Here is a 14,052-nt window from a genome sequence, read left to right as displayed (position 1 = left end):
GCCAGCGGCAGAGTCCGGGAGGCCCTGAGCCGACTCAGACAGAACAGGAGAGTTCATAGCCCTGTCCCTGTGGAGGTGCCTGATCTCACCAGAAGGCAATGTGGGCCATCCTGGCTATCTGAAAGCCCTCATCCTTTCAAATGTGTATTTGTGAAAGTCCCTTCTTTGCTTAAAACCAACAATTGCTGCCAAAGAACCTAGGTGCCCATCAGCAAGTGACTGGATATGTACTCTTGTGGTGTCTGAATGCATAAATTCCATTGTGTGGTACATGCAACCAATGTAACTTCATTCAACTATTAAAAAAAAAGGGCAAAGTGAATGTCATTTGCAGGGATGGATGGTTTGACTTTATAATGGTTTGAATGTAATACAAGTCCAGCAGGAACCATGCTTTGAATCTTGAATTTTAATCTCTCTCCAAGCCAGCGATATGTGGTAGGATGCTGTCTCAGGCTGCTGGGCAAGGATGGCAGAGAGGGGCTCCGTCTGGGTCAGCTGCACGGTCAGGAGCGGGGACAGCTCAGCTCCTAAGTGTTCTCTGCTACTCAGCTGGGAGTTTGATTGACCAGAGTATTAAATGTATTTCTGACTTAAGAATATTTTCAACTAATGATGGGTTTGCCAGGACATAGCTCATCTGTAAGTCCAGGAGTACCTATAAAGACTATTATAAGAATAACATTAAAACCGGGCGTGGTGGCTGGGTGTGATGATGGATGCCTGGAAGCCTAGTACTTGGGAAACTGAGATAGGAGGATCACAGCTTGGAAGAAAGCCTCAGCAACCTAACCTGATCCTATTTCAAAATTAAAAATAAAAAGAGCTGGGGGTGCCGGGCGTGGTGGCGCACGCTTGTAATCCCCGCGCTTGGGAGGCGGAGACAGGAGGATCGCGCAGGTTCGAAGCCAGCCGTGCTGGCTTAAGAGACCCTGTTTCAAAAATATAAAATAGGTCTGGGAGTGTAGCCCGGAGGTAGAAGGGCTTCCAGGAACCCCAGTTACCCCCCCCCCAAAGGGGGGGCTGGGGATGTAGCTCGGCAGTAAAATGCCCTGGGTTCAATTTCCAGTACCAAATAGAAAAGTATTAAGAACCACAAGCAGGTGATGTCTGTAACATCACCCTGAAGAGATGCTCTGTCATCAAATCAACTCCTCCATCCCCCATCAAATGAGCCCTATGGGGGCTGAACACTAAATTATATGATTTAGGGACGTAATAGTTACCCTTAGGAAACATATACACCAAAGCTGAGGAGTCTTTGGGTTCATTTGTAAAAGGAAATAGTCATTGTTTAAGTCTCCATCTCAGAGCTCACTGGGATTGTTTCGTCAAAGCAAAACCTAGTCTTTGGTGGCTGTTAGTTGGAAGGGGGTCACCTCACTATCCAAGTTTATTTTCAGGCTTTCTAAATAGTGCTCCCTGCACATTCTCCCTCCTCTGTTCTTCCCCCTGGGATTACTAAGTGGCACCAGCTGCTCCCAATGTTTCATTTGCCATTTTTTCCTATTCTAAGCGCTCAGAAGTCAGTGTTAGAGAGATCCTGTCCCTCTAAATCTGTGGTCACCGTTTCCCCAGCGGTCCTGACATCGATGCAAACAGCAAGAACAGGGCTTGATGCAGTTCACTACCTGAGTATATAAACTGCCTGTTTATTTATACAGAACATTGAGCTTATAAAAATTGTCAACTGTCACCCACAGCTGGTAAACAAACGAACAAACAAAAATACTCTCTCATACTTGAATGACTTTAATTGCATTTAATTTGCATTTGGTGATGGAAGTATGGTATGGTCTTTGCAGACCCTGGACTTCTGGAATCTATGGTTGGCCGCAGGGAGGCACGGCAGCCGGCTTCGCCACCGTGGGGTCTGCACCCTTAGAACTGCAGAACTCTCCTGACGACTTCCACATAGCGGCTGTCTGGGGGCGGCTTCCTCTGACTCCCAGGCTGCAGGAACTTCTTAATTGTGGGAATATTGCTGATTCTTGCTTTAAATGCCTGAAACGAGGAATTGTAAAAGCAGGACCTCAGTAGATGCCACAACCTTTAAGAAAAATAGGACCTTCACAAGAGAGGCTGGTGTTTAGACCTTCATTTCTCCACGGGGATTTCCCCAGAAAGGGTAATATTATCTTCAGTACACTTAGCATGTGTTATTTTATTTAAAAGACATCATCACAGTCAGGCAGTGAATAATAAAAAATCCACAGAGCATTCATATCTTTGATGTATCAATTCTTGTGTAGGAATCATCACAAGGGAATAAGTAAGTGTGTGAACAAAGAAATAGTTATAAGCATTTTAACTCAGTGAAAATTTGGAAATAACCTATGTTTCTAAGGAAAGGAAGCTGGTTAGATCATAAATTATGGTACATAAACTGAGTGTAGTGGAGGATGCCTATCATGCCAGTATTTGGGAGGTCAAGACAGGAGGATTTCAGGTTTGAGCCAGCCTCAGCAATTTAGCAAGACCCTCAGGAACTTAGTGAGACCCTGGTTTGAAATAAAAAATAAAAAGGCTGGGGGGTGTAGCTTGGAGGTAGAACACCCCTGGGCTCAATCCCAGTACCAAGAATAAACAATAAAATAAATCAATGAATAAACAGCCGGGCATGGTGGCACATGCTTGTAATCGCAGCATTCTGGAGGCTGAGACAGGAGGATCATGGTTCGTGACCAGCCTCAGCTACTCAGTAAGACCCTGTTTTAAAATAAAGAATAAAAAATAGAGCTGGGGGTATAGCTCAGAGGTAGAATGCCCCTGAGTTCCATCTCCAGTACTGCAAAAAATAAAATAAAGAATATAAAACAGACAAATAATGATTCATACAAAAGTTATATTTCTACAAGGAATATGAGTCCATAATTTAAAATCATATTACACATAAAAGGCAAGAGGAATAAAAGTTCCCTATATTAACGGGGAAAATATCTAGAATGCATTTTTTTAGTTAAAAAAACACCTAGAGCAGAATATGTGTGTGTATATATATATATATTCTACCACCCTACTTTCCTACTTTCCTACACAATATATACTTTATATACCTTACATATATATATATATATATGTATTGTATATATGCTGATATATATATATATATTTTGTATATATATGTGCACGTGCATGCACACACACACACACACACACACACACATATATATACACACACATAGGGTATATATATGCATAGTGTAAAAAATTGGGGTTAGAATAAGAACATATTCATCTTTGCTTATTTCTGCATAAACACAAGCACTGGAAGGGCACACAACGCAAGAAATAAAAAATGTGATTATGGGGACAAGAAGATGGGAAGACAGTGGTGGAAATAAGACTTCTCAACTTATGTTTTTTTTATTCAGGTCAGTTTCTCAAAAAGGATTCTTCTTCCCAATGAAAACAAAATAACAATATCTCAGAAAATGTTTACTGGCATGTAAATGTATTTATGGTTATTATAAATACTGTTAAAAGCAGGCTACAAATAATATTTGGTATAATCCTATTTGAGGACAAATGCAAAATAATAGGTTGGGATACCTTTGTGCCAGTAATACTTGGTTGGTGGAATTGTATGTCTTTTTTCCCCTTTTCTTCTTTTGATTTCAACAAATGTCTAATATAGTTACATGAATTTTATTCTGTACTAAGGGAAAAAGGATTCTGTACTTAAACTACAAGAGCTGGGGGTGACGGTGCATACCTGTAACCCCAGTACTTAGGAGGCTGAGGCAGAAGAATTGCAAGTTCGAGGCCAGCCTCAGCAATTTAGCAAGGCCCTCAACAACTTAGTAAGCCTTGTTTTCAAATAGAAAATAAAATAGGGCTGGGGGTGTCACTCAGAGGTAAAAATACCCCTGGGTTCAATCCCAAGTAACTAACATACATACACACCTACAAGAAGAAAAAAGGAATGGGTTACTAAATATTCACGCTAGAGAGGAAAACATCTATATTCCCCTTTATAAGATTTTATTTCCTAAGACTATAGAGTAAGGAAAAGAAAATAACCAGAGTGAATAAAATATTTTAGAGAAGGTCCTGTTTGTTTTGCAATGAACACAGGCGTGTTTGGTTTTGTTTCTGTTCATGTTTCCCTGGACTTCGTGTGGATGTTAATACGCTACCTTCAGCAATGGGAAGTCAGAGAGAATGGACGCATCGAGTTCTTCCACCATTAAAACAGCCTCCAAGACTTGTATGTCTGCCCAGCTGAGTCTGTTGCCGACGAGAAAATCCTCTCCGTGATCCTTCAAAATCTACAGAAAGAAAAAGGAAAAAGGACTATTGGATGGAAGTAGAGACGACTTTGCTTGGCTAAACACTTACAAAGGTGTTCTGTAAGTGTTTTGTACTTTTGTACTGATCAGATTTATCTCAGAATCTTTATCTGGATAATCTCCAGTGCTGGCAAGGATAAGATGAAAGCAACACTAGTCAGAGACCCAAAATTGGCACAACCATTTCGGAAATTGGCTGGCAACGACCAAGTTCCCTTAGGTGGTGAAGTGCTGAGACTGGCTCCTGGAGGTATCTAAGTAAATTTGTGGCTAACGTTTCACTTTTCAGCAAAAAGTGAATATAAAAAAATCTCCTAGGGGTGTATGTGTGTGTGTGTGTGTGTGTGTGTGTGTGTGTGTGTGTGTTTTATTGGGAATTGAACCCAGGGGCATTCTACTTCTGAGCTACACCTCCAGTCCTATTTTTTATTCTTTATTTTGAAACAGGGTCTCACTGAGTTGCACAGGGTCTCACTAGGTGGCTGAGGCTGGTCTCAAACCTGCAATCCTCCCATCTCAGACTCCCAAGTACTGGCATTACAAGAGTGCACCACCATGCCCAGCTAGGGGCAGCTTGAAGTAGCAGGTGCATATGGGTTTACTCTATAAATAAGGAGCAAAGGTAAATTCAGGTATCACATCTCTTCCTTTGATATATGTAGGAATAAAAAATAAATGTCAGCGAGCTGGTGTGGGGATGCACGCTTGTAATCTCAGCATTTGGGAGGCTGAGACCAGAGGATCACGGTTCGCGCACAGTCTCAGCTACTTAGTGAGGACCTTTGCAACTCAGTGAGACCCTCTTTCAAAATAAAGAATAAAAATTAGGGCTGAGGGTGTAGCTCAAAGGTAGAAAGCCCCTGGGTTCCATCTCCAGGACTATAAATAAATAAATAAATAAATAAATAAATAAATAAATATGAGTATGAATTCTAGAGTATCCCAGCCAAAGCAATGATAAAAATGCTTGTTAGAATATATCAAGTATCTGGAATGTGACTCCCACTAAGGACAATCTCAGCTAAATATTACACAGCACCTATGGAAACCCAACTCATCTGTAGGACAGGAGTGATGGGATCGTAAAAAAAGAAGAATTTTGAGCCACAAAACCCCAAATAAGAGCATATACTTTAAGGGCTTAAAAATGATTAAAATGAGCCAGATGTCGTGGTGCACGCCTGTATTCCCAGTACTGGATAAGCTGAGATAGGAGGATCCCAGGTTTGAGGCCAGTCTCAACAATTTAGTGGGACCTTCAGCAAAGTAGCAAAGCCCTGTTTTAAAAATAAAATAGGAAGCCAGGCGTGGTGGCGCACTCTTGCAATCCTAGTACTTGGGAGGCTGAGACTGGAGGATCACAGGTTCAAGGACAGCCTCAGCAATTTAGTGAGGCCTTCAGCAACTTAATGAGAACCTGTTTCCAAATAATAATATCAGTCTTGAAATGTAGCTTGCTGTAGAATGCCTCTGGGTTCAGTTCCCAATACCATAATTTTTTTTTTTGGGAGGGGTGGTTACCGGGGATGGAACCCAGAAGCATTTTATCTCTGAAATATACCCTCAGCCCTATTTTTTCATTCTTTATTTTGAAACAGCGTCTCACTGAGTTGCAAAGGTCCTCACTAAGTAGCTGAGGCCGTCCGCGAACTGTGATCCTCCTGTCTCAGCCTCCCGAATGCTGGGATTACAAGCATGTGTCACTACGCACTGCTCATAAAATTTTTTTTAAATAAAATAGGCCATATGAGCATGGCTCAGAGGTAGAATGTCTCTGGGTTCAATCCTCAGTACCAAAATAACAAAACAAAACAAAACAAAAAATGTAAAATGTTCAGAAATAATAAAAGGAAAGGAAAGCAGAGGGGAAAGTGATTATATGGATTTGAAAAAGACAGAAACAAAATTTGCCTATCTAGTACTTGGAGGTGCTGAGAAAATTCAGTATACTTTACTCAGTGACACGTGACAAATTAGTCCCAAGGCTAAGCCTGAGGACACAGGTGCAGAATCCCCTTGTCCATAAGGCCTTGGCTTAAGGGAGCCAGCCTCACAAATCCTGTTCCTTGCTGTCCTCCAGGTCTTTACCAGGCATTGCCGAGGACATCTGACATTGGTATCCACCGCGGAATGACTCCGGTTGTGAAGTTTAAGGGATTTTGTCTTTTTAATTGAGGCACTATTACCATCCATTATTAGGCATAAAAATTATCTGGGCAGATGACTTATTTTTAAAATACGTGAACAAAAATTGCACTTGGTTTATTCCAATTTGATTTTGTTGGGGGCTCTGTAATTTTACCCGCCATCGATTCTGCAGTCCTTAGGAACATCCTGACCTCTGTCTTTTCGGCTACTCATTCTTTAAACACCCTTCGTGACAGAAGGTATCAAAGCTCTGGATCCCTGCAGCTTACCTTTTCAAAGACAGGGAAGTAGCGTGTCTTTGCTTTGTTCACGATCAGAGAGTAGCTCTCCTGTTTCTCTTCGGGGGGCTTGAAGGCAGCCACGGCTATCATGAGCATCAGATCCATGGTGCCGTCGGCGTACATGTCGATCCTGGCAAAACAACATTCGACTCTCACTCCAAGAAGAACCGTGAGGACAGGGTTTCCTGCTTTGATGTTTTCTGGCATAAACAGTTGTTGGAGCAAATGGCTTTTGACTCTCTCCCTTAAGCTTCCACTCCCATGAATCATTTCTGGTACCAGATCCAGCTGAGTGATGCAGTAGGATCTCTGGAAATGTTTACTGAATAAAAGGATATATGAAACCAAACACGGTGCATACCTCTATTCCCAGTACGTGGGATGCTGAGCTAAGAGGGTCACAGGTTCGAGGCCAGTCTAGGCAATTTAGCAAGACTCTCAGTAATTTAGTGAGACCCTGTCTCAAAAGTGGAAAAAACCTGCCGGGCTTGGTGACGCATGCTTGTAATCCCTGGGCTTGGGAGGCTGAGACAAGAGGATCGTGCAGGTTCGAGGCCTGTATTTCTTAAACTTCTAACAGCTACAATGTTATTGTCCTTATTTAAAGCAACACAGGTGCTCCCAGTGAAACAGGGTCCCACTGAGTTGCAAAGGGCCTCGCTAAGTAGCCGAGGCTGTCCTCGAACTGTGATCATCCTGTCTCAGCCTCCCAAATGCTGATATTACAAGCGTGTGCCACCACGCCCGGCTTAAAGAAGAATGTACTTGTATTGCCCTGAGTTACCAATCATTTGTTTTCCATGTTAGACTGTCACCTGGCCCACTTGCTGGTCCCCTACAATTTAAACTTAGCCTACAGAAAAGAAAACTTATGATGCTATTCATACATTAGAATACATATCTTGAAAAAAAAACGTGGGATTAAAAATCTCAATGGAAAAATACATCAAAACGAGGTACAGACTGCTTTTGCGTATTTGTACTTATTTTTATTGCTAAAAAGAATTCTATTTGTATACTGTTTGGAATCGCTTCTCTTCCCATGCATCTTTGGGATTGCTGGCAGCAATGGCTAAATCTGTTTTAAAGGTGGAGAGATGGGGTAGGTGCTACTCTTTATGGACTTGGCTCATTCCTATGTTATGCTCTCTTGAGCTTGGGTTTTACTTTACTGTGCCTTCTGTATATACTAACCATCTCACATTGTCCACCACTGTGATGAGATTTCAGGGACCAATGAAAAGGCCCCTTGGCCCCAAAGCCAAACAAACATTTATAGTCGCAAGACTTTGTCTTAAGTCCACTTATCTATCATGAAACTAAATCATTCCTTGCAGTACTTACCCTCAGCCAGGCCTAGCACAGATGCTTGTGGTCTCTATCTGGGAAACAACGGATGCAGTCCTGCAGTATTTGCAGTGAGACTTGGTACCTCCTTCCATCCCCATGGGGTCTATTTCCCAGGCTGACCATGTGACTTGCTCTGACCAATGGAATGAGGTAGAAATGAGAGAGACCAGTTCTGAACTCAGACACTTAGAGGCCTGTGTCTCGCTGCCATAGAACAAGCTCGGGACCAGGGGAGGAGAGACACACGGCCCGTTCCTCCCTGAACTGACAGTTGGCCAACACCCAAAGCCACAGTCATCGGTCTAACTCCAGTTGACTTACATATGAGTGAGTCCAGTTGGCATAAGTCAAGCCTGGCCCAGAGAAACCAGCCGCCCAGGCGACCCAGAGACAGGTGAGCAATAATCCGTGCTGTTGATTAAAGTCACTGCTTCATGATGATACATCACACAGCATTATTTATGGTAAAGAGATAATCAATACAGTGTTCAATATTCATTTGCCAACTCGGTCACTGTCCACTTGCATGTAGAATAGTTTACCAGGCCATCTTCTGAGAATACGGTTTGTTAGGAAAGAATCTGAGAAGCCCTATGAAGCTACGAGGAGCAGTACCAAAAGGGGGCGCTGTGGAGTATTGGCTCCAAAGTCTGCACCGGCATGTCAGTCTAGCAAGAGCATGCCCTCTTTATTTCTTTTTTCTTTCTCCCTTCATTTCAGGCTGAAAGGCACACATGAATCAGGTCTCAGTTGGTGCAGGGCCACAGAAGCATGGATAAAAATCAAGTACAAAGCTGGGCATGATGGCACATGCCTATAAAGAATATAAAAATCCCAGTACTTGGAAGGCAAGACAGGAGGACTGCAGGTTCAAGGACAGCCTCTGCCATTAGTGAGCCTCTCATCAACCTAGTAAGACCATTTCAAAAAAAAAAAAAAAAAGAAAAAGAAAAATAAATAGGGATAACTCAGAGGTAGAATGCCCCTGAGTTCAATCCCTAGTACCACACACACACACACACACACACACACACACACACACACCAAGTACAGGCATGAACACTTGGGTACCTGGCTCTCTCCTTCAGGTCCTTCCCGTACAAGTCGTACTTGGCAGCGAGGTAGCTGAGGATGGCTCTGGTCTGTGTCAGCGTCATCCCATCAATTTCAACCAAAGGCACTTGGCCGAAAAGCAGGCATCCATCTGCAGGTCGAGCAAAGAGCGGGTAAGGGACTCTTCTTTGAGGGTTGAGGTAAATCTTCAGGATCCTCCAGGCATAGCTCACTGAGTAAATTTTAATTCTCAGCCAAAGTGATGAATTATAGAGCCCAGCAATTGAGGGAATGCCTACCATTTTCTTAGTTTGACCGTTTCGTGCAGTTTTGCGGGTTGGCCAATCATGACTTTGTAAGATTTTCCACATTTACTATGTTATAGTGTCAATGCTTCTGGTTCTCAAAGTTTAGTCTGTATGAGAATGGCCTGGAGTGAGGGGTGGTTCTACTCCCCAGACACTCTGATTCAGGATGCATTCTGGGATTCTGCCTTCTTTAAAAAGTGTATCAGAGCTGGGTGTGGTGGCGCACACTTGTAATCCCAGTACTTGGGAGGCTGAGACAGGAGGATCGTAGGTTCTCGGCCAGCCTCAGCTACTTAGTGAGGCTCTCAGCAACTTAGTGAGACCCTGTTTCAAAAGAAAGAATGAACAATAGGGATGGGGAATAGCTCAGAGGTAAAAATGCCCCTGCGTTCAATCCTCAATACCACAGAAAAAAAAAAAAAAAGAAAGAATAAAAAGTACATAAAAATCATGCTAGGTGTAAACATCAGCAGGACAGTAAGAGCCTAGGCAAACTTGGGTTTAGTGTCAGCTTTAGCTTCTTCTAGCCATGAGATTTTAAATAAATTATTCATTTAAGCTTGAGCTTCCTGTCTCTAAAATAGCAATTGTAGTGTGTGTGTGTGTGTGTGTGTGTGTGTGTGTGTGTGTGTGTGTGTCTATGTTGCCCGGCTAACACTATTTTCCAGGAGCTGTTCTTGTTTGGTGTAAAGTAAGGCAAAAATAAAGAGGAAGAGGAGTTTCAAGAGAATAGCAGATGATGAAGTTCCTAAAGGGGAATCCAGGAAAGAATAACCGACCCTTCTCCAGGTCACTAATATTTACTGGTGCATTGCAAACGAGGACCATACAATTATTCTTCTTTACAGTAAAGAGACAGGGAGGCAGGGAAGTTGACAGTCTTCTCCAAATTCATACAGCTTATCAGTGACCTTCTGCTGACTCCTGGTTGAATGGCCTTCTTAAAAATAATTTGTGTGAGCCGGGCGTGGTGGCTCACGCTTGTAATCCCAGCATTCGGGAGGCTGAGACCAGAGGATTGTGGTTCCCGGACAGCTTCAGCTACTTAGTGAGGCCCTCTGCAACTCAGTGAGATCTGGTTTCAAAATAAAGAATAAAAAATAGGGCAGGGGCTGTAGCTCAGAGGTCTCATGCCCCTGGGTTCCATCCCTAGACCCGCAAAAAAAAAAAAAATTTGCGTTGATGTCATGGTTACTTATCAGCAATGATGGGAGCATCTGTGTTGCTTTAGATAACGACAATTAACATTGTTGGCTGTTAGAAGTTTAAGAAATATAGCTGGAAAAGAAAAAGAAGTTTAAGAAATACTGTTTAAGTTTTGCTCTTTCCTACCAGTGTGAGAATTTTTTTCTGGTGAATGTTAATAATTAAGGCCTTCTTTGGTCAAAATGTCATTAAAATTTTTGGATGCTTTTCATAGTTTCAGTTCTGCCATGTGAACTGTCTATCATGACTTGATTAAATGCCTTCTGTTATTTTGTTAAAACTACCAAGAAAAAATAATATAAAACCCTCAGAACTAGGGAGTGCCCCCTCTCTGGCCTCTTCCCCTCTGATTCACTGGATGAGGTCTTATTATTAATTCCTAGCTAGGCATGATGGCTCACAGCTGTAATCCCAGTACTTGGGAGGCTGAGACAGGAGGATCACAGGTTCAATGCCAGCCTCAGCAACTTAGTAAGGCCATCAGCAAATTAATGAGACCTTATTTCAAAATACAAAATAAAATAGGGTTGGGGGTGTAGCTCAGAGGTAGAATGCCCCTGGGTTCAATCCCCAGGAACCCCACCCACCCAGACTTCTTAGAGGATTCTTCAGAGGGAGGGGGACTCCATTCTGCACTGGTCAAGCCGGGCTATCCTAGTAATCAAGGTCACTACTACAGCCTCCGTGGTGAGTACAGGTGATGGCCGAGGAAGGAGATGGAGCAGACGTTTAGCTTTGCGCCAGGCACACGGGAAGCAATCAGCCGATGTCAGTAGTCACGTCAAGAGCTTGGCTTTTCTAGGAGCTGTCTGTCATTCTAGAGCTCCGTGTCCTAGAGCAAAGTATTTCCAGAAACATGTTTCTCTTTATCCTAATCACGCAGAATACATTTAGGCTCACCTTTCTTCAACTTCTCATATTGCTCTTTCGTTTCAATAAATTCTTCTTCAAACTAGATAAAAGATAGATATTATTATAACATGAATGTCAGAGAGAAAGATTCCGACAGCAGACAATGCCCAACAGCTTTCAAATAAAAATTTAAAAGGAACCACAATGCTATCAACTACCACAGCTGAACATTATGAGTGTGCCGGGCGTGGTGGCGCACACTTGTAATCCCAGTACTTGGGAGGCTGAGGCGGCAGGATCACAGGTTCCAGGACAGCCTCAGCTACTAAGAGAAACCCTGCACAATTTACTGAGACCCTGTTTCAAAATAAAGAATAAAATGGGGCTGCAGGTGTAGCTCAGAGGTAGAATATCCCTGGGTTCAATCCCCAGTACCGCAAAAAAAAAAAAAAGTATGAGCGAGTTATTGTGTGATTGTGTTGTGTAGATTAGCTTAGATCAGAAGGAACCATGAAACTATCAGCTATGAGGGAGAGAGAGAGAGAGAGAGAGAGAGAGAGAGAGAGAGAGGAGAGAGAGCGATTAGCTTAGATCAGATGTGGTACCGGCAGCCCTTTTTCAGTTTTGCCTACTTTGTGGGTGTGCAAAGGTCTCTATTTTCCTTTGCGTGTGTGTGTGTGTGTGTGTGTGTGTGTGTGTGTGTGAGTGTCTTTTAGTTCACCTTAGCTCTTCCTTCTTTTCAGTCTTGTCCTTGTCTCCCATCTATCAGTGATTCATTCCTTCCTACCTTCCTTCATTTCTTTCTCTTTCTTTCTTTCTTTCTTTCTTTCTTTCTTTCTTTCTTTCTTTCTTTCTTTTTCTCCTTTTTCTGGATTAGTCTCCCTATGCATCAGGACAAATTAGCTTTCTCTTGGGTGCTCATAAGTTCAAGAAAAGAGACCCAGAGATCATGACTCAGGCAAATTTATGACAATTCACTGATGGAGTTTCTCAGACTTTCCTTTTTCTGTCTGTCACCTCTTGAGGTGAGGGTAGAGTGAGATGCGCGGTGTGGGGAGAAGTTTCTACCGGAAAAAGAGGCAAACAAAGAGGGCCCAACATTCAGATAGGAAAAAGGAAGTGTGCACCTGCAGAAACAAAATGTCTGTGAAAAGTCTGTGGGGAAGAAATGCAGAGTCAAGGGCGAGTCTCACGGGGCAGGGCTTGCAGCTGGGTCCCAGATTTTGAGCTGGCACCTCCATGACTGAGGTGCTGAGATGGGGCTGAAATAACCCTACACCTCGGCTGATCCCAATGGAAAGAGTGACACAGACGTGAGTCTCCTCTCTCCTTAATCTTGAGATCCACCAAGATCATCACCCCGTGAAGCTTCCAGAACACTTTTCATGCCGCGAATTCCTCCCTAACCCCTGCCCCCCAGAACTATGATCCTCCCTCATCTCCTATAAAGGAAGACAGCTGGCAAGGGAAAAGGGAGGTGCAGCTTGGAGGAACTGCCAGGGATATTTAAAGGGAAAGGAGACTCGGACCATCCCACCCCATCACCCTCCTGAACTGACCTCCATTCCAGCTGCAGCCAGCAGCCAGCGGATGGACTCCATCCTGCCCCGGCCCTGAAAGTAGAAGAGCTTAGGTTTTGCTGCCATGACTCCTGGCTCAGAGTGACCTAAAGGACAGAATTTAAACAAAACGAAAATGAGAAACAAATGAGCACATACCATATGGTCTGTCACTGTTAACGGCAATTCCAAACAACTGTTGTTTAGAGATTCCTACAGGAGAAGTAACACTGTAAAGAAAAGCATGATCACAGAAGGGATGGTAGCTATCTCGTGGGAAGAGAAGAGGGACGTGCCTCGGGAGGGGCACCTGAGATTTCGATGATGCCCATGGTGTTCTGTTTCTAGAGCAGAACTGGTAGCTTTTATAACTAGTCATTAAGTTGTTCGTACGTGGTCTTGCCTCCTGTTGCAAACGCTTGAGCTCATGATCTAAGAAAAAAGGCACAACTCTGCATGTCAAGGCATCAAGGTTTTTCTGCACATCGGAGAGTCTGTCTCTGGTGTCTAGTAAAAGCAACCAGGGGTTAATATAATGGTTTCTTGAATGACCTGGCCAAAGAAAATCTTTTCTAAAAGCAACAAGGAGGCAGACCAGTTTGAATTGGAATGTTCAGTGGGAACTGGGGACTCTGACTGCTGTCACAAAATAGTCAGGAGCAGAGATAAGCACAGGTGCAGGCTGAGGCAAGACCAGGATTCAGGTCCTCATCTGGCCACCAGCAAGCTGGGTCACCGAGACCCCTCACAGAACCTCCTGTGTGTCCTGACCTGCAACTGGGAAGAATCCGCAGCCTTAGAAAGGAAAGCTGCTGGTTATGCAAGCGTAGCTAATAGCTTTCTACCTCGCTGTGGAAAGAGCCACAGTGGTTATGCTGTGAGTGACCCTGTGATTATTGAGATGATTGGATGAGATAATATAAAGGTAAAGGCCGGACATGGCAGTGCACGCTTGTAATCCCTGCGCTTGGGAGGCTGAGACAGGAGGATCGCACAGGTTCGA

General features: G+C 43.4%; 1 protein-coding gene across 1 annotated transcript; it reads right to left on the bottom strand.

The window, feature by feature from the left end:
* Positions 1-1,881: 1,881 nt before the first annotated feature.
* Positions 1,882-13,136, bottom strand: LOC308266243 (glutathione S-transferase A4; the record flags this gene model as incomplete). The annotated part of the gene is made up of 6 exons (XM_080700343.1): positions 1,882-2,004; positions 4,140-4,271; positions 6,710-6,851; positions 9,143-9,275; positions 11,539-11,590; positions 13,050-13,136. The coding sequence occupies 6 exons, from the start codon at positions 13,134-13,136 to the stop codon at positions 1,882-1,884; spliced, it is 669 nt and encodes a 222-aa protein (XP_080556469.1).
* Positions 13,137-14,052: the final 916 nt, after the last annotated feature.

This window comes from Muscardinus avellanarius, assembly GCF_963383645.1.
Source record: "Muscardinus avellanarius genome assembly, chromosome: 8".
Taxonomy (NCBI): Eukaryota; Metazoa; Chordata; class Mammalia; order Rodentia; family Gliridae; genus Muscardinus; species Muscardinus avellanarius.
The sequence above is the reverse complement of the archived record's forward strand: the minus strand, read 5'-3'. Positions and strand labels throughout refer to the sequence as shown.